Raw genomic sequence first — 19,949 nt, 5'->3', positions numbered from 1 at the left:
GGGTCACACAACTAGTAAGTATCATGTGTCTGAATTCAAATTTGAACTCAGGTCCTCCTGACTCCAGGGCCAGTGCTCTATCCACTGCACCACCTAGCTGTCCCTTGTGGTCTCTTTTAACTGTGATTCTGTGATATTATGGCTCAGATGATACAAAGGACCTCATATTTAGAACTGGAATGGGCTTTAGAAGTCATCTAGGTCCCTCATTTTGTAGATGAATAAACGGAGGCCCAGAAAGGTTAAGTGATTTTCTCAGACTTTGTGTGATATCAGAGGACAGAGTCTGAGGACCTAGAGCATAGTGCAGTACCTGGTGCACAGTAGGCACATAATAAATGTTTACTGAATGACTAACAAGAAAAGAACAGACTTTACAACCACTGTTGGCAAAGCAATGAATCATCTCTTACCACCTCTACCTCTCCAACCCCAATTCTCTCTAGAGGCCTGCTATTCACTCATCTCAAAGCCATGGTGGGGGGAGGGGAGGGGAATTGAGATTGAGTCTCTTGGTGTGTTTCCTTAAATTCTACCCTGCCTTGATTTTGGACATAGGATGCACACTTGCTGGCCTCTTGGTGCTCCTCATCTCATCTTGCAACACCTTTCCACACAGCCCCCGAAGTTCAGACTGGTTCACATCTGTGATCTGAACACAATCTGTGATGGGCTCAAGGTCCTGATTCTTCCTCACATTATAAAAATAGCTTACATTCCTCCAGTGAGATCAGCAGGGCAAGTATGATGATTCCCATTTTACTAATCAAGAAACGGAGACCTAGGAAAGTCAAGTAAATTGCTGAGGATCACAAGAGGCATCCAAAGCTTGATTAAAATTGAGAACTTTTGGCTCCAGAACCAGTGCTATATTGGATGCTGCTTCCCTGAAGACCCCCTAGATCTTAACACACACCCCTTCCCCATCTAATTTCCTTGCCTGGGCACTGGGTTCTCCACCGTCCACCTGTTCTCACCTTCTACCGCTACCCAATTCAACTAACTCCTTGAGGTTGAGGAAGGAAGGGCACTGGACTGAACTACACCTGGGCTCTGTCTCCCTACCAGTCCTCTCCCCTTCCTGTAGATGTGACTTTCCAGACAAGGCACACCCAGTAAGAAAGCCTAGGTACAGCAGTTAGCCTGGGAATGAGAGTCTGAGGGCACGTGGCAACAATCCCTAGAACTGACCCAAACGCCTTTCTGAATTTTAGAGGAATCCTCTGCAGGGGTCTAGAGGGAGGGAGGCCAGCAGGCGGGGAAAACCATCCTTCTGTTTATAAACCCCCCTCTCTCACCCTATTGCCCCTGGAGTCTCCCCAACCTACCAGAACCCAGATCCCATTTTTCACCGCCCCCTCCTTGCCCCCTAGCCGCCCTCCCCCAATCTCCCTGCCTCCTACAGACAGACTCAGCCAAAATACGAGGCTGGGGGAGGCTGCGTCCCCTGCAGCTCCAGGACATAGCCTCTGCTGGCCTTCCATGGCCCGCTTCTGTCTCTCCGCAGCTGAACGGTGAGAAAAAATGTTCCGATCCCTTATCGACCACCTCCCCGCTCCTACCCCGCCCCTCGGACTCCCAGCTCACAGACACCTCCCCCTCCCCCGGCCAGAAATAGATTTCTCTCTTGCTAGCTTGCTCGCTCGCCCTCTCGCGCTCACTCTTACCTCCCTCCCTTTCGTCTTTTCTTTTTTTTTTAAATCCCCTCCCCTCTTCCTCAGCTCCGATCCCTGAGCATCTCTCCCCGCGGCAGCAGAGGCAAGCAGAGGGAGGGCGCTGGCCCCGGGTGTGAGGGAGCCGGGGGCTGACAGCGCACGGAGCAGCAGCAGCTGGGAGAGCCAGCCTCGGTCGCGGCCAGGCTTGAAAAGCCCAGTCCTCACCGTGCGTCTGCCTGCTGCGGCAGCGAATTCAGAGTGGCTGAAGGGCTGGGTATCTCTTTCCAACCATCTTTTTATTTATTTTTATTTTTGTTTCTCCCCACTCCACCCCTTTCTCTTCCCCACCCTTTCTCGCTTTCTCCCGCCTTCTTTTCTTCTATCTCTCCTTTCCCCCCCGTTTTTTCTTTCTTCCCTTTCCTTCCTTCTCTTCCTCCTCCTCCACATTCCCCCTTGCTCGTCTCCGTTCTTCCTTTCCTTTTTCTTCTTTCCTCCCCCTCTCGCCTCTCCTCGGGGCCCCTTGGTTCTCTCCCTCCCTCCTCTCTCTTCTCCCCTCTTTCTCTTCTTATTCCTCCTCCTTCTATTCCTCCTCCTCTTCTCCTTTCGTGATTCCAGACGCCCGAATCTTCAATGCGTTCCTGGCGGGCAGGATGCTGGGCACCTCCCTCAAGAGCCTGCAACCCGATGTGGAACTGAGCGGTGGTGAGGGCTCTGAAGAGCTCAGGGGCTTCGGCAAGAAGGCAGGCGAGAGCAAAAGCATGATGCCCAAACGCGCCAAGCCTCCCGGCAGCGGGGTGGCCAAGGCCAGCGCCGGAGAGCTGAAGGTCTTCAAGTCTGGCAGCGTGGACAGCCGGCCTCCTCCGCCGCCGGCTTCCAACCTCCGCAAGCAGAAGTCCCTCACCAACCTCTCCTTCCTGACGGACTCAGAGAAGAAGATGCAGCTCTACGAGCCCCAGTGGAGCGATGATATGGCCAAGACACCTAAGGGCTTCAGCAAGGGGGGGCCCAAGGGTCGGGAGGCACCCCTCATGTCCAAGACACTCTCCAAATCGGAACATTCACTGTTTCAGGCTAAGATGACCTCTGGTGGGGTAGCCAAGCCCCCGTTGGCCCCTCTGGCCCCGGGCCTGGGCAAACCCAGCCGAATCCCCCGGGGTCCCTACGCTGAGGTAAAGCCCCTCAGCAAGGCCCCTGAGGCGGGTGTCAGCGATGACAGCAAGTCCGACGACGAGCTTCTGTCCAGCAAGGCCAAGGTGCAGAAGGGGGCACCACCACCACCCGCTGGCAAGGGCCAGGAAGAGCGAGCCTTCCTCAAGGTAGATCCCGAGCTTGTAGTGACTGTGCTGGGAGACCTGGAGCAGCTGCTTTTCAGCCAAATGTTGGGTGAGTGCCTTGACTCTCTCCTCTCTCAACCCCTACTGCCTTACTGTTCCTTGTGTTCAGTTGGGGAGTTGTATCTCGAAGTTTTGGGGAATGAGGGAGGCTGCCACCCCCTACACTCCCCAGGGGTATCCCAGAGAAGGTCTGGTTGTGGTGCTCCATCAGGGATGGTTATAGGGGGGCTGCTCCCTATATTCAGTGCTAAGGTCACTGGTGCCCGATGTGCAATGTTGACATGACACCCCTCCCCATCTGTAGAATGGGATTGGAACCTGAACTAGCTGTGCTCCGGCTTCCCTGAGAAGTGAGATTTGGGGATTAGAGGAAGAGAACAGTGAGAAGCCTTAGGGAAAGAGGGGTCTGGAGAGGTGAGACAGGGAGTGGCTGTGTTTTGGAAGGGGTGGGGGAGATTCCCCACTTCCTCCTGCCGGCATCTAGTGTAAGCTAGTATAATTTCCAAGGCACTGGGAGTTGGGCTTCGACTCCAAGTAATAAACTCTGCTGATGTGGACTTAATTCTCCTCCTTCCATTCCTAGCCCTATTTTCTTTAAGGCTGGTGAAAGGGCTGAGATTTTCAATGGAGCTTTTTCCTCCTTTGCCGAGGAGTTGGGCCTTTAAAGAAAACAAGGAAGCAGGCAGAAGGAGGGAGTGTGGACACAGCCCCTGATGGCTTAGAACAATGCTTTCTTTGGCAAAGGAAGAAGAGAGATAGGCTCTATTGTTCTCCTAGCCCAAAGTGTCAATTTTTAAAAACCTAAAGCACTTTGCTTGGGGTGGGGGTGGGAGGAGGGGAGGGAGCCGATTCCTGCAGCATGGGAGTCAGGGATGGGACTTGGGGGTCAGTCAAGTATGGCAATGCACCCCATATGGAGGAAGGGTGAGTGAGGCCTGGGCATGAGAGAGGTTAGTGCAAGTAGAATGAGTAGCAAGGCAGATTCTTGGAGGTCAGGTCTTACTTCCATTGCAAAGAGACTTATCTTGGTACTGGGTGCTGATATCCCTAGGGTGGGGGACTGGGGGGAAGAGAGGAGGTGTGCCCACACTCCTGCGTAAAGGGGAAGGACTAAATATGGGCTGCTATCTGAGTGACAGGGATGCAGCAGGAATAGGGAGGGGATTCAGGCTGGAGAAGGGGGGACTTGGATTCACCCCACCCCCTTGCAGATCCTCAAGGTAATCCACTTGACCTCTCAGTCAGGGAATCACCTGCCCAGAGGCAAGGGGGATGGATTCAGTGACTTCTAGCTATCTCCATGGGACTTTCGAACAAGAAGAGGGTACCTAAGAATAAGGGAAGGAGAGTATTAGATGGACAAGAGCCAATCTGTTTCTTTTCCTGTGACCTTTCCACCTGCTGCTCACCACGCTCATGTTAGAGAAAGACAAGCACTGATTGGATAATGGCCTGAGTCCTAATTATGGAGATTCAGAGAAGGCACTGGGCAGGGGTATCTGCAGAACAGTGGCAAGGGGGAGTGGTTTCCTGCCCTTTTAGCGATGGTGTTGGTATGTCTGCAGATGCCAAGAGAAAGTAAGGTATGCAGCTATAGCAGGTATTGCTGAGAAGTACTAGGTGATTGATGAGATGAGCTAGCCCTCCCCCACCCACCCCCTATTGCGGGCTAATGTGATGACTCAACAGATCTGGCCTCAAATCTGTACTCTCCCCCCCCAAAAAAAAATTGTCCAGGAGGACAGGTCTCCAGGATATCTCCCATCGCACTGCCAGAACTGAAGCCCATTCAATTTCTATGATGAGGGAAGGCAACTGGTAATACCACTCAAAAATGGATTGAGCTTGGGAAGGTGCCTAGAAATAAGAGGGGGGAGGAGGAGATGCACACCTGTATGTCTGTATAGCACTTTTAGGTTATCAGAACACCTCTAAATACATCATCTCTTGTATTTCTCACGATAGCCCTATGAGGTGCACAGGGTAGGAATATATTCTTTGTTCTCCTTTTTCAAAACTAAGAGCTAGGAATTAAGTGGTGCCCAAGATCACCCAGCAGAGCCAGGAGAGCCCAGATCTGCCTCCTGCTCTAGCTTCTTTCCAGACCAGATTTTGGAAGGCACAAGAAGGGAAACTACAAAGACAAAGATGATTAAGGCAGGAAAGCCTAGATTTGCACAAGGAACAGCCATCTCCCCTGCACCCCCCAGGGCAGAGGGGTTGCTGAATTTGTTCAGAGGGAAGTGCCCCTCCCCAGGAGCAGAACTCTGGTTCATCCTAACTTTGTCCTAGGCTCGGCACAGGTGTGCTACCATCTACTAGAGGTCAATACTGATTTTCTCATTTGCTAGTACCCACCCACTCCCAAATTACTTTGAATATATTTTACATTTATTTAGCTGGGTTCATGATATTTTCTCCCATGTAAGCTCCTTGAGCTTAGGGAGTATATCATCCTTATCGTTGCATGGACAGCACCTAGCACATAGTAAGGAATGAATGAATGAATGAGTGAATGAATTAATTAATAAATGAAAGAGTGAAGAGGAGAAAAGTGATCATTTATTGTTCCCAATCAGAATAAGGGACTATTCTGTTAGCAAGCTAAGGAGTAACTGCAGGGTAATGCCAGGTTCTGAAGCTGAGATAGGGGAAGGAGTTTCTGGATATGAGAAGCCAGTGTCCCCAAAGCAATGCTTCATGTCCTCCATTGTAGGAGGAAGAAAAGGAGAGAATGAAGGGTACAATTAGGGGTCAGCCTGTATCCCATGAGGGTACTGCAAGTATCTAAGATAGAAGCCCTACTGAAGAGCATGCTGAGGGTAGGGTGTGAAGTTTGGGGTCCAGAATTCCAGTGCTTATGAAGTTGGTTATTATTTCCCTCATCCTGAAAAGCCAAGGTTGAGTTCTCAGGCCAAGAACCTGACAGCAGCCAAGTAATAAGGTCTGGACTGGGTTACTAGGACAGCAGGCACCAAGTGAGAGGCTTTCTGGAATGAAAGGGAAAAGTGGGGCTGAAATCTGATCATTCTCTTCCCAGGAATCAGCTGGGGCCCAGATGCATAAAGGATTGCTCCCTCAGTCACCTTGAAATCAGCCAAATTGTTAGCAATCCAGCACTGGGAAAAATCCTGGGAAATTTGAAGTTGGGAAACGGAGTGAGGGGATGCAGAAACTACCCCACTCCAACAGGATTTTGGATTCATGACATTTTATGAGACAGTTTGGCTCCAGGGAAGAGATGGGGGCACTGAGGCCTTGCCTAAGACAAGACCAAAGACAAAATCCCCTGTGCCAACATACTGTGTGACCTAGCTTAGTTATCTGAAAATTAGGAAAAGCCCCTCTCATCTCTCTCTCTCTCTCTCTCTCCCCCCCCACCCCCAATCTCTCTTTCCCTCTCTCCCTCATAGGGTGGGAACAAAGACCTGAAAAACACCCCAACTCTCTGGAAAAGAAAGTGGAGACATATATTGACTATTAATAAATGATGGTTAAATATTAATGCTGTTGACAGTGTGACTCATAATATTTTTCCTACCTTAATGTTTAGGGCCAAAGCAAGTTCAATTCCTTATGCTTCACTAAACATTCCACCTGCAGGCAAACTCAGCAAATGGGAAAGCTGAGGGTAACTCAAGTTCAGAGTGTGGACATCCAGGAACTTGGACATCCGGACCCATTCCCTCACAAGAAGGACCTTATGGGTTTAGGGTTGCCATGGCAACATCTTTGTGGTCAGGAGACCAGGTCAAAATCCAGTAAACAAGGATGGCCATGTCTGTCTAGGTTTGAAGATCATTTTCTAAGCTCTTTGAAAAGTCATTTTCATTTTGCATACCAGGGAAAATTTGCTTTGAAATGTCCTGGGTTGATGAAAGGAGAGAGAACTTCAGAAAGGTTAATTTTTGCTTTTCTAAGCTTGAAAACAGGGACTAGGTTTTTTTTTGTTTGTTTGTTTGTTTTTTAAATAGGGTGTTGTTGGTTTTTTTTGTGGAGAGTGGGGTTGTGTTTGTCTTGTTTTGTCTTTCTTTGTATCTCCAGTGCTTATTGAAGTACCTGGCACATAGTAGTTACTTAATAAATGCTTACTGATAACTTTTATCTAACCAGCAGTGTGGCCTAATGGATTGAGAGCTGGCCTCAGATTTAGGATGCCATGGGCTCAAGTACTACTTCAGAAGCACATAGTATGTGACCCTGAGCAAGTCACTTACCACCTCAATGTTCTAGGCAAGTCTTGTGACTTGTGACTTGCCCAAGGACACACAGGTAGTAGGAAGGGGTAAAGTCAGGATCTGATCCCAGCTCTTCCTAATTCCAAATACAGCATTCTTTCCACTGGGTCACTCTGCCTTGCCTCTCAGCCCTCGGAGGAAAATGAGGCAAAGAAAATGAGTAATCTGTACACCCTAATTTGGCAGATGATAGCCCTCAGACCCAGAAGTCCTAGATGAACTGAGTTCTACCTCTGTAATTCTTTGTAAGTGAGGCCACCTTTGATTTGTCTGGTGTACTACATGGAGCCTTGAAGAAGAATTGCTGAAACTGACTGTCCCTAGACTTGCTATGTGACCTTGAACAAATCTCTGTTTCTTTGGGATGCTGTAGCTAATGGATGAGGTGTGGAGAGGTACGATGGTAGCATAGTAATAATAACTTCCATTGTGATAGCCCTTTAAGGTTTACAAAGCACTAAGTACTTATAAGCTACTCAAAAGAATCATTTTTCTAAAGAAAATTGACGCTATTTAGGCTCCTACCTTGGGGTTAATGCTGAGGGATATGTTTCTCATGATCCTTTTATTAGCTGTCTATAGCTTATGTCCTCTCAAAAGCCCTGCATTTATATAGCTCAGGATGACAGTGGGCAGGATGTCCTTTATCTGATTCATCCCTTTGGTCAACATCATGCCTAGAGAAGCTATAGGGAGAGATTGGCCTACCTCCAAGCTAGTCTAGTTCTCCTGCTATGGTTTATATATTCTTTGGAGAGAAATTCATAAGATCATAGGATTTAGAATTGGAAGGGAAACAGGCCCAGAGAGGTTAAGTGACCTGCCCATGATCACACAGGTAATAAGTAGCAGAGCCCAGATTAGATCCCAAGTCTTCTGATTCTAGATCCAGTATTCTTTCCACTACACCATGAGTATCTGAGCATTGGACTTTGCATGTATGTGTATGTGGTAAGTACTCAATGACTGTTTTTTGAATCAATGAATAAATAGGCCCTCAGACTATCGCCTCTGCTAAGAGAAGGTGGAGGTGAACTTCTGTGCTTCACAAAGTTTTGTGTAGATGAGGGAAGGGTGTTGAGGAAGGTGGTATGGGTGAAGAGAGTAGGGAGAAGTAGAGCATTTCCTCTGCAGTGTAAACAGGCCCTGGGAAATGCCCTTCATGAGTCCTTGATATTATAGCACCAGCCCAATTTTTAAACTCTGGGTCCTAAAATTGGGCAATAGAGGTGATCGGATTGAGCTGCTAAGCGTTATATCCAGGGCCCACCTGGCCACTTACTCCAGGTTAGGGGTGGGGCTGTGGTTATCAGTCTTGAAGAAGTGGTTCTCCGTCTTCCTTGGTGCTTCATCCCCAAGTAGGGAAGGGCAACAGGGACAGACTTGCCCCCCATGTTTGCTATTTTGGGCCCCAGCAACATGGATCCGGGCTCCATGCCAACCTGGCATTCAAAGAAACAGAGACCTCCTGCAGTAAATCCCCCCACCACAACCACTCCTTTCCAGCTCACGTGGAAATCCTCCGGTGCCAGATACTTTTATTTCTTTCCCAATGCCTCAAAGACAAATTGACCCTCCCCCACACACACACACCCATTCTACTGGCCTCAGGATATAATGATTTCTTGAGGTGGGGGTGGGGGGAGTTAAAGGAATAGAATCAGGCAGAAAATAGCCTAAATCTTTTCTAATCTGGGCACAGCCCTGAGGGTCGGGGCTGCTACTCTGACCAGCCTCCCTGATTCCTTTACCACTGCAGCATACTGCAGTACTTTCCCAGCTGTAGCTGAGGAGGGAGAGGCATTTACTTACACACACACACACACACACACACACATGCCTTCTGCTTGCCTTTGGAATTTCCTAGACTCATATTCACCCGGGCCATCTCCTGTACAAAAATCCTGTCCCACCCCCAGTCCCACCATCCCTAACAAAAGACTCCCCATTCCACCGGAGGACAGCTTTAATTGTTAGAAAGTTCTTCTTTATATTGTGTTAAAATCTGTTTCATTGCAATTCCCACCCACCAGTTCTAGTTCTGCTCCCTCAAGCCACAGAAAACACTGATGACAATCCTTAAAACATCAAGAGAACTATTATGAGCAGGAAGGAACCTTAGAGATGACCTAGTCCAACCTCCCCCCCATTTTATAGATGTTAACTGAGAGTCAGAGAGATTAAATGCTTTGCCAAATGTCACGTAGGTGATAGGTAGCAGGTTTGGTATTAGGACCCAAGCTCTCTCTTTCCCCTGCACCTCAGTGCTTCTCTTCTCAGGACCCCATTATTTCTCCCTTTGTGTTTTCCTTTGGAAAGAAGCCCGTCAGTTACCCACCTGCAGATCTTGATCCATCCTAGACAACCTAGCAATAGCCCTGGGAGAAGTAATGACAACTCCTTATTCCTAGTAACCCTGGTGAAAAAGAGTCATCCACCTTCTGGACTTCTGTCTGTCCCAGCTCGTCACCAAAGCAGCTCATCTCCCACCAACATACATAGCAGTGCAGTGCCTGCCAGGGACACCCAGCCCAGCCCAAGTAAGCCTCCTCCCTACCTTCCTCCCAGGCCTGTCCCTCTGCTTCCAGACCATGAATGAGCAAGAGAGAGAGAGAGAGAGAGAGAGAGAGAGAGGAACTGAGGGAGGGAAAGAGCAAGGGAAGGGGAAATAGATGCCACATGTTTCTCATTTGCTCTGGCTGACCTCCCCCACCATCACCACCGACACCCTGTTTGGATTACCCAGGCATGTTTGATGTCCTGAGCCTGTAGGCTTCCCTCTCCTGCACAGGAAGGACCAGGGGGCCAGGGACAGGCCTTGTGGGCTGGTTAAGTTTGGAGCCCCCAGCTGCAGTATGAGGCTGACCCTAGAAACTGGAACCAGCCCTACCCCCACCTCCCCAGTGCAGCTGCTTCTGGGCCTGGGGCCTCCTGCCAAAAGGGAGAAGACCAAGGACCCCTAAGCTCCCTTTTAGCTCATTCATCCAAGCAAGACCTGGACTTCACTGTGGAGCCGCAGGAGTAGAGGTTCATACTGGGAAAATGCCTAGAGCGATGTTTGTATCTCCCTGCTGGGGGCCTAGTTTCTACAGACATAGATGAGTCAGGGGCAGGGCTATATGCTAAGGATGCGGCTACTGCCATTATAGAAATGATCTCTATGTACCAATGGGCTGTGGGGGGTGTGGGGAGAGAAAAGTGTTTAGGTTGGCTAAGGAGAAAGGAGAAGCAATGTTAAGTCCTGGAGCTGGAGACTTTAAAATGTGCCTAGATGACTTCTTTGAAAGCAATTTACAAGGGGGGAGCAGCATGATGCAAAGAAACAAGCCCTGGCTCTGAATTCAGACAACCTGGGTTCAAATTCTAGTATGACCTTAGGCAAGTCATTAACCTCATTGGGCCTCAGTTTCCTTATCTGAAAAATGAGGGAGTTGGGCTAGATGGCCTCTAAGGGCCCTTTAGTCCAAGATCTATGATACCATAACCATCTAGTCCAACCCCCTTTTTTTCAGATGAGGAAAATGAGGCTCAAAAGGTGAGATGACTTGCCCAGGATGCACATCCTGGTCTTTTGGGAGGGTGGGGAATACAGGTAGAAGACTATAGGAAATTGTGGGTAGAACTAATGAGAGAGGAAAGCGAACAGAGAGCTGTCCAGGCTCTGGAACATCCAGGTGGGCTCGTAGGGTGCCATTCCTACTCTCCCACCTATTCTGCTGCAGGCTCAGCCCTGGCTCCAATGAGCCCCAGGCCTCTGGGGCCAGGCCCATTGGTGCACAGCTAGTTTGACATCCAGCTTTTCCTCCAGCCAAACCTCAAGGAGGCTGCCGGGGGATGCCAGCAACTCCAGCTTAGTTCTTGTCACCCTGGAATCTGTTTTAAACACCTCAATGATTCGTTTCAGGGGCACTGGAGTTCCAGGGTTCTTGGCAACATTTTCTGATAGTTATGGGGGAGGGGAAGAGGAAGGTGGCCAGGCATTCCTCACTGTTCCTCACAGTTCTAGCATCCAAAGAGCCGGAGGTGATAGGGTAGTGTGGAGAACACAGGGACTTCCTTAGATGGCACCCCCATGGCATGATGACCTAGCCAAAACTTCCGGGCATTGCTGTAAGAGCCAAGCATTGCTTTGGATCCAGGTCATCTGTGTCCAGAGCAAGGTAAGGCGGTATGGGAATGCCATGGAAGTGAAGGATCCTGGGTAGATTATGCAAAGAGTTAGCCATGTGACAGGTAGAGGTGGCTGAAAGGTGAATGCCAAAAGGCCAGTACGGTTCTGTGGTGTGTGCACAAAGGCCGTATTTGACTGCTTTGATGGGTATGAGCTCATGTGCATCTTGCACATATGCTTTTGTACATGCATGGGTCTGCCTTTGGTTTGCATGCCTGTGGTTTGCATGTATGTGTCTGGCTCTCTTCGTGTTGGAGTACATGTGTTTGTGTTTATGGACAGATTTAAGAATCTGATATAATAGTAGCTCAAATAAGCTATGAAATAATAATAGCATTTTTATGAAGCTTTGTGGTTTTCAAAGCATATTACTGTCGCCTCTTTTGATGTTCATAACAATCCCATGAAGTAAGTGGTTCGATAGTTATTACCCCCACTTTACAGATGAGGGAATTAAGGCTTAGAGAGCTAAAGTGGCCACATTCACAAAAGCTAGTAAGTAACAGAGCTGGGATGGGCGAAGTTCCCCGACACTGAAGCCCACACAGATTTTCTGGAGGTTCTGTCTGCTATGGTCCCATTCCTAGAAAAATGCAGTATTGATCGGTTATTTTATTACCCAGGCCCCTGGGCTGTTGGCCTCCTTTGCCCTCTGGGGAAGTCCAGCCCTAAAGAGCAACATCATGGAATGAAAGAAAGAATCTGGGCTGAGAATCAGAAACCCCTCTCACTTGACAGACATGGAAATAGATAAATGACGTGAAATAGACAAATGCCTTGATCACATTCTGTCTTGTATCATTCAAGAATTAAATTCAGTAAATATTCATTAAGCACTTATTATGGGCAGGGCAAGGTGCTAGGCCCTGGAAATATAAAGACAAAAATGAAATAGCCCTTGCCCTCATGGAGCTTACCATCTAGAAAGATGATAGGACACATACACAAATAATGATGATACATTTAAATGCATGATAACCAATCAACAAGCCCTTAATAAGCTCTTTCTATGGGCCAGTCACTGTGCTAAGCAATGGATATACAAAAAAACTTTGCCCTCAAGCAGCATACATTTTGATGGGGAAGATCATGTGTATATAATATACACAGAACATAGTAAATAAGTAAATGCATGCAAAATATATACAGCATTGTTGTTCTTCAGTCATGTCTGGCAATTTGTGACCCCATTTTCTTGGGAGAGATACTGGAGTGGTTTGCCATTTTCTTCTCCAGCTCATTTTACAGATGAGGAAACTGAGGCAAACAGGGTTAAGTGACTTGACTGAGGTCACACAGCTATTAAGTGTCTGAGGGTAGATTTGAGCTGAGGAAAATGAATCTTCTAGGCCCGGCGTTCTATCCAGTGCATCACCTAACTGCTCCTCCCAGACAGCACTGAGGAGGCACCACACTCTGAGGAACAGATTGTCTCAAATAGGGAGGTTCAGGGAAGGCTTCATGGAGGAAGTGGCGTGTAAGTTGGGCTTCAAAGAATGGTGAAGAAGGGAGGAAAGGGGCATTCCAGTCATAGGGAATGGCATGAACAAAAGCATAAAAGTGAACACCAGGGCTAAGGAAAAAGTCTTGTTTGGATGGAACACCAAGTGGATTGGGAAGAATATTAAGGTAATAATAGCTAGCACTTCTTTAGCACTTTAAGGTTTGTCACATCTTTTACACATATTAATTATCCCACTGGATTCTCACAACAGCCCTGAGAGGTAGGTGCTGTTATTATCCCCATTTTACAGATGAGGAAACTAAGGCACAGAGATGTCAAGTGAATTGCCCAGGGTCATGAAGTAAGTGTCTGAGGCAGGATTTAACTCAGATCTTTCCTCTTAATCCAGTGCTCTAGTTAATACACCATGTAAGATTAATAGTGTGGGATTGTTGACTCCAAGAGCGTTGAAACTGAGGCTTTTTTTTCCTATTTGTAACCCAACACCTAGCACAGAAGTACCTGGTTTTGTTCATGTAATTGAACTGAGATTGGGATTGAAACTAATCCAGAGGCACAATTGTCTGTAGCAAATCTGTGGTGAGAGGGAAAAGTTCTATGAGCAGGCCATGTATCTGGAAGGAGCTGCACAAAAAGAGGTGGACTGATCCTTGCCTGATTCTGCAATTAATGAAGGGGGGGGGAAGGTCTCTCAGAAATCAAAATGAAAGCCTTTGCCAATCCCGAAAGCCTTTGACAGCAGCACAAATGGCAATGTGCTTGGCACCACACAGAGATAATTGCCCAGGCCTCATCACTTCTCCGGTAGCTCTCACTGTCTATGAGAGACATACAGGCATGGGCAACAAGGGACAGACCTAGAGAAAACAGGAGAGAAACATTCAACTGAAATGTGGGCGAATGTAAAAGATCCAAAGGTCTAAGCAGACCCAGGGCCAAAGGCCTGGGAGAATAGCCAAGGACACCCATCTAAATCAGAGTAAGGGGAAGCTGCTGCCTCTGGTCTGACCAATGCAGGAAGGACCGGTGTGAGGGACAGAGGCAGAGTAGATTGAGCACCAGAGCTGAAATCAGAAGTCCTAGGCTTAAATTCTGCCTCTATCTTTTTTTTTTCCTCAGCTCTATGATCATGGGCAAGTCACTTCCCCACTATGAGTTTCCTTATCTGTAAAAGAGAAAGTTAGAGGGAGTCAACTAGGTGACCTAGAAGTTAAGAACAATGGGCTTGGAGTCACAAAGATCTGAGTCCAAATCTTAGCTTAGACACTTATTAGCTATGTGATTCTGGGCAAATCGCTTAACCTTTTTTTCTTTCTTTTTAATGTATTATTTATTTATTTTTAACATTCTTTTCTTTTTAAACTCTCAGTTCCAGACTCTCCCTCCCTCTCAATCCTCCCACACACACTGATAAGACAAACAATATGATATCACTTAACATTTCTCAGCCTCAGTTTCTTCATCTGTTAAAATGGGGATAATACCGCCTGTCTTCCAACATTATAAAGATCAAATAATGATTGTAAAGTGTTTTGCAAACTTTCAAGCTCTATAGAAATGTGAGCTATTATTAAATGGTCGCTAAAGGTCCCTTAAAGCTTGGATTTGGAGTCTTTAAAGTAAGCAAGAAAAATGTTTTGGCATCTGGCAGAAAGAAAGAGAGAGGGCATTGCAGGCATTTAGCTCTGGTCAGGGGAAAGCTAAGAAGCAGGTGTGGGTGGGCAGACTAAGAGGGTATAGACCAGGTTCTCTTGTGGGGAACAAAGGGGAAACAGTGTGGCGTGAGGACCCATGGGAAATGAGAGTGTCCAGGATACCATCAGTACCTAGAACCAGCCCTTTGATATTCCCTGGGGCTGCTTTCGTTGCCATGAAGTCTGAGTGTTACCATAGGGCTCCAATAGTCTCATGGGACCCAAGTATTGCAAACTCTTAGACTAGTTGAATTGGAAGGGCCCTTAGAGATCATCTAATTCAAACCCAGAATTTTACAGATAAGAAAACTAAAGCCCACAGATACTTACTAGCTGTGTGACCCTGGGTAAGTCACTTAACGCTGTTTGCCTCTGTTTCCTCATCTATAAAATGAGCTGGAGAAGGAAATGGAAAAACACTCCAGTATCTTTGCCAAGAAAACCCCAAATGGCATCATGAAGTCGGACACGATTAAACAACACCAACAACAAAACCCAGAGAAAGGACTTTGACTTTGTCAAAGTCTCATGACAAACTACAGAGTTGAGACCGAATCCAGGTATCCTGACCGTCCAGGGTTCTTTCCATTCCATCCTGCTGCCTCTGGGTATCACCATAGAGTCTGGGTGTTAGCTTGGGGTGCTGCTGTTCAGGAGGGTCACCATGCATACTTCCCTTCCCTTTTTCCAGTATGAGCCTGTGATCCTCTTGGATCAGCCGTAACAGGGGAAGATGACAGCAACCTTGTATTTGCATATGCTTTGTATATACTTGTTTATACTTTGTATAAAGTTATGGAATCGTAGGTCTAGAGCTGAGAGCGACTATAGACGCCATCATGCTCTCCTCCTGTAGACTATAAGCCCACTGAGGGTTAGGATGGTTTCATTGTTGTCTCTGTGTATTCATTCAGTGCCCACCACAGTGCCTGGAATAGAATAGGTGCTTAATAAATGCTCATTGATTGATCTGTTCATGCAGTGTCTATTTATAAGCACTCAAGTTTGGCAGCACAGGAAGCTATACCATGGGGCCTCCAGGAACCTGTCTGGATCCTGGGTGCTGGTACCAACACTGTTGTTGTCTTTGTTCAGTCAGGTCCAATTCTGTGTGACCCCACGGACTTCTTGTTCATGGGGTTTTCTTGGCAAAGACATTGAAGTGGTTTGCCATTTCCTTCTCCAGTGTGTCCCCATTTTACAGATGAGGAACTAAGGCAAATAGCTTAGACTTGACCCCTACTCTAGAGGCCTCTTGGTGAAAGGGGAGCCAGACTATCCCTATTCCAGTACACCTTATGGCAGGACCTGTATTGGCTCTTCAAGCTCTCCACCAGTTCCCTTGCCTTCTATTGTGCCCTTCAAACCGTCAGCTTTAGTCAGTAACCTTCTAGGGTAGGGCTCACCAGGCTGAGGGATGATAAGAGGCCTGTTGTATCAGGCAGCTAGGAACCATCTGGGTACAAGGAAAGGACCAATAAATCCTGGCTCCTTCCCTCCTCTCTCACAGTGGAACAGGTGGGCAAGATCTGTCCTAGAAAAGGCATTGCCTACCAGTCTAGAGGGGCTGGGAAGAGGAAGCTGGTGCCTCCTTCATCAAAGCCAGCATCAGAGGGAATTTGCCACAGCAGATCAGGGGCCCAGCCTGTGAGGGAAGAGCCAAGCACAAGCCATGAGGCTGGTTGACCCTGTGCAGGGAATGGATTGCTTCTCATCTACCCAAAGAAGGGTTCTAAAGCCAAGGAAAAGTCAGTTCACCACTCAGTGCCCTAATCAATCTGCAGGGAAAAACATGGTTTCCTACTGCAGTTGCCTCTTCTAAACCTCTAAGTACAATTCTAGACCTAATGAAGCTACAGCCTTGAGTTTCCAAGGTCATTATTATCGCCGTCATTGACTATCACCTCACTGACCTGAACACCAACTGTGTGTAGGGTCTTGGGCTGGAAGAGAGAATGGGATATGAAAGAGGCATAAACCATTCAAGAAGGCTTTACTAAGCACCTGATATCACTCAACAAACATTTATTAGCACCTACTATGTGCCAGGCATTGTGCTAAATGCTGGGGGTACAAAAAGAGTCAAAAGACAGTCCCTGCCCTCAAGGAGCTTACGATCTAATGTGGGAAAAAATACATGCCAGGTACTGTGCTAGATGTTGGGGAACAACAGAACAAAGGAAATAGTGCCTGCCCTCTGGAAGCTTTCAATCTGTTGGGGAAGACGGCACATACCTATATAAGGAAATATGGACTGGACCTATAATTTCATTGGTTTAGGAGTTCCAGGTAAGGATACTCCCTCTACCATTGCATATCTGCACCTTTACAAGTTCCAGTCTTAGAGAGCTGCCAGATGACTAAGAGATTAAGTGATTTGTCCATCAATCCTGGAAAGATAGGTCAGACCCAGATTGTGAAGGGCTTTAAATGCCAAACAGAGGAATTTGGGTTTTATCTTAGAGGTAATGGGGACCCCCTGCAAATTTTTGGGCAGGTGAGGGACATGGTCAGACCATTGCTTTAAAAATATCACTTTGGCAGCAGGGAGACCAATTAAGAGCTTATTGCAGTGTTCCAGCTAGGAAGTGATGAGGACCCGGGAGGCCAGAGTGTTTGAGGAAATGTCATGTACATTGAAGCCTCCTACTATAATGGCAGGAATTGGAAGGGAGAGACTGTGAGCCAGGAACTGAATTCCTAGAGAGAGAATGACCTGAGGACCATAGATATCTGCTGGGGAGATTAACTGAATGGAAAAATCTTAGAGTAGAAGAGTTTGCTCAGTAATTGAAATAGAGGAAGAATCTGGAAATGGGAAGCAAGAAGTATACTCACTGCTCCTCCTGGGCCAGCATGTCAGGGCGGAAGAAGAGGGGCGTCTGCTAGAGTTCTTGAAGGCACCGCGGGAGGGCAGACAGAGCTGGAGATCCCCTAGGGAGGGGACTATGTGTTCTCCCTCACACTGAGAAACTCTTGAAAGAAGATACCAATGTGGCGGGGGGGGGGGGGGGAGCAATGCCCACTTCTTGCCCTCTAGAAACTGTAAGTGTGATGTGGAAATTCAGTCCCTGTCTCCAAGAGAGTCTAATCTTTTTAGCCTGATCCTCAGTTTCCCTTCAGCCTGCTCTCTTCAGTAAAATCCCTCCCCCATTGTCACTCTGCCCTCCAATCCTTATTACCCATTCTAGCCATCTGTGCAGCACTGTATCCCACCACGGAGCTGGGAGCCCATCCCAACCTCTATCATGAGAGGTCGGTCTCTAATCCCAATATTCCCTTCAGGACCATAGGGCCTAGAAATTTGTCTTCAGGTGTTTGTCACCTTCAACTTCATTCCTCAGAATAGTCTAAGTCATAGACTCAAGGACAAAATAAGCCTATTTGCTTGATGTTTTGCATGTGATTTGCATACCATCAAGCTGATGAAAATCTTCATATTTTTATATGTTCCTTCCTTTCTTTGCCAAAATTCTTAACCCTTAGTTTCTTCCTCCTTCCTCCCCTCCTTCTTAACCCCTGTTGTGCCCAGTTGAGTTTGGCACAGTCAGGAAAAAATCTCTCAGTTGGGGTCCTCTTCAGTGTTCCCCACCTCTCTCACAGCTGTCTCTTGGTTGTCCCCATTTGGCTCTTTCTGTTTCTTGCAGTTTTCTGGGAAGCAACCGCAGATTTTGCCTCGGTACACCCCGTTCTCCTCCAACTCCCCATACTTCCGTTGTGCTTCCAACACTGTTCATGTTTGGAGCTCATTAGTATAGGTCCAGATGCTGGCTTTAGCAATCAGACGCCTGCTCTGAGGACACCAGGAGGCAGGAAGGGGCCCAAACATCCCCCAGTGCCAGAATGGAGCATCTGCAAAATCATCTTTTAAAAAACTCATCCCCACTTCCCTCCTCTAGCGGAGAAGGATGCAATAGCTGTGGTCTGGGATTGGGGAAGCCCATGAGTCTTTTTCTCTGCTAGCTTGGGTGCAGGACGTGGGTACGTGGTCTGACGTCTTCTTACCTTCTCTAGACCTTATTTCCTCTTCTATTAAATGAGGCTAGTAAACCAAAGGTCTTCAAGCTCCTGTCCACCTTTAAGAGAGTATAGTTCAGCACAGACATACCATCACAGCTGCAGTGTTTGTGAAGCACTTTCCATAAATTAACTCATCTGAGAGCCCTATGAGGTAAATACCACAAGTATTATCCCCATTTTAGAGATGAGGAAACTGAGAATCACAAAGGTTGAGACTTGCCTATTTATAGAGCTAGTAAATGTCAGAAAGGAAATGTGAACCCAGGTCTTATTGATGCTGGGTCAGGAACTCTTCCTACTATAGAACACTGGGCAAGATGGAGAGGGTCAAACAGTCCCATGCTGATGCTAAGGATCCCTGGCTCCATTTCTGGATCCATGCCAGACTGTGGAAAGATATCTTATGAGGGAGGGCACTAATCCCCTACATGCCCAGCAGATTGGCAAGAATACATTTACAATGGAATTGGTTTTTGGTTTTTGGTTTTTGTCAACCTCATGATCAATTCTCAATTTATATGTTCCTTCCTTCCTTTGCCAAAATTCTTAACCCTTAGTTTCTTCCCCCTTCCTCCTCTCCTTCTTAACCCCTGTTGTGCCTTGTTAAGTTTGGCCCAATCAGGAAAAAAACTCTCAATTAGGGTCCTCTTCAGCATTCCCCACCTCTCTCAAAGCTGTCTCTTGGTTGTCCCCACTTGGCCCTTTCTGTTTCTTGCAGTTTTCTGGGAAGCAACAGCAGATTTTGCCTCGGTACACCCCATTCTCCTCCAACTCCCCATACCTTCAGAGGACATCAGTTCTATGGCTTATCTTTATAATCCAAAAGACATTTCTATGAAGTTAGGAGATGTAATCTATGATTATAATGAAAGATTGGAGAGAAATGAAGAGGTATAGTGTCAATGTGATATGGTGGAGAGAGCATTGGGTTTGGAATTCAAAAGGCTATGAATGCTCTTGGGTTCAAACCAGCATTTGGGTTCAACCTACCGACTGTGCAAACACAAAATGAAGGAAGCATAGCAAGACAATCAATCATGTAAAAGTGATCTGAGTGTTTTAACGAACCATAAGCTCAGTAGGAGTCAATGGTATGACATGGCAGCCCCCCAAAATGAATTTAACTTAGGTCATGTCAATAGATGCAGCTTGTCTGAAGACCGTGAATTAAAGAACAGCTGCTGATATGGTTTGGTAGACGGAGTTTCTTCACAGGGAATTCCCTATACCAATGAAATCACAGTTCTGGATCCCCCTCCAAAAAATGTCTAGAATAAGGAGGGAATGGGTAGGCTGGTGACAGTTTCACTGTACCTTGTCTTTGTCAAACACATCTGGAGTATGGTCTGGGTACCACATTTCAGAAAGGACT

At 47.2% G+C, this 19,949-nt stretch overlaps 1 protein-coding gene across 5 annotated transcripts in view; it reads left to right on the top strand.

The window, feature by feature from the left end:
• NAV1 (neuron navigator 1) overlaps nucleotides 1-19,949 on the top strand; it is a 344,868-nt gene that overhangs the window by 158,951 nt on the left and 165,968 nt on the right. For all 5 annotated transcript variants that reach the window (XM_027843396.1, XM_027843395.1, XM_027843394.1 and 2 more), the window contains exon 4: nucleotides 2,271-3,038. In XM_027843396.1, the coding sequence (XP_027699197.1) occupies nucleotides 2,271-3,038 (768 nt within the window). The remainder of the gene's footprint in view (nucleotides 1-2,270; nucleotides 3,039-19,949) is intronic.

The sequence above is a fragment of the Vombatus ursinus genome, unplaced genomic scaffold (genome assembly GCF_900497805.2).
Source record: "Vombatus ursinus unplaced genomic scaffold, bare-nosed wombat genome assembly UNPS02014909.1, whole genome shotgun sequence".
NCBI classification, from domain to species: Eukaryota; Metazoa; Chordata; class Mammalia; order Diprotodontia; family Vombatidae; genus Vombatus; species Vombatus ursinus.
Note: the sequence above shows the minus strand (reverse complement) of the source record. Positions and strands in the feature narration are given on the sequence as shown.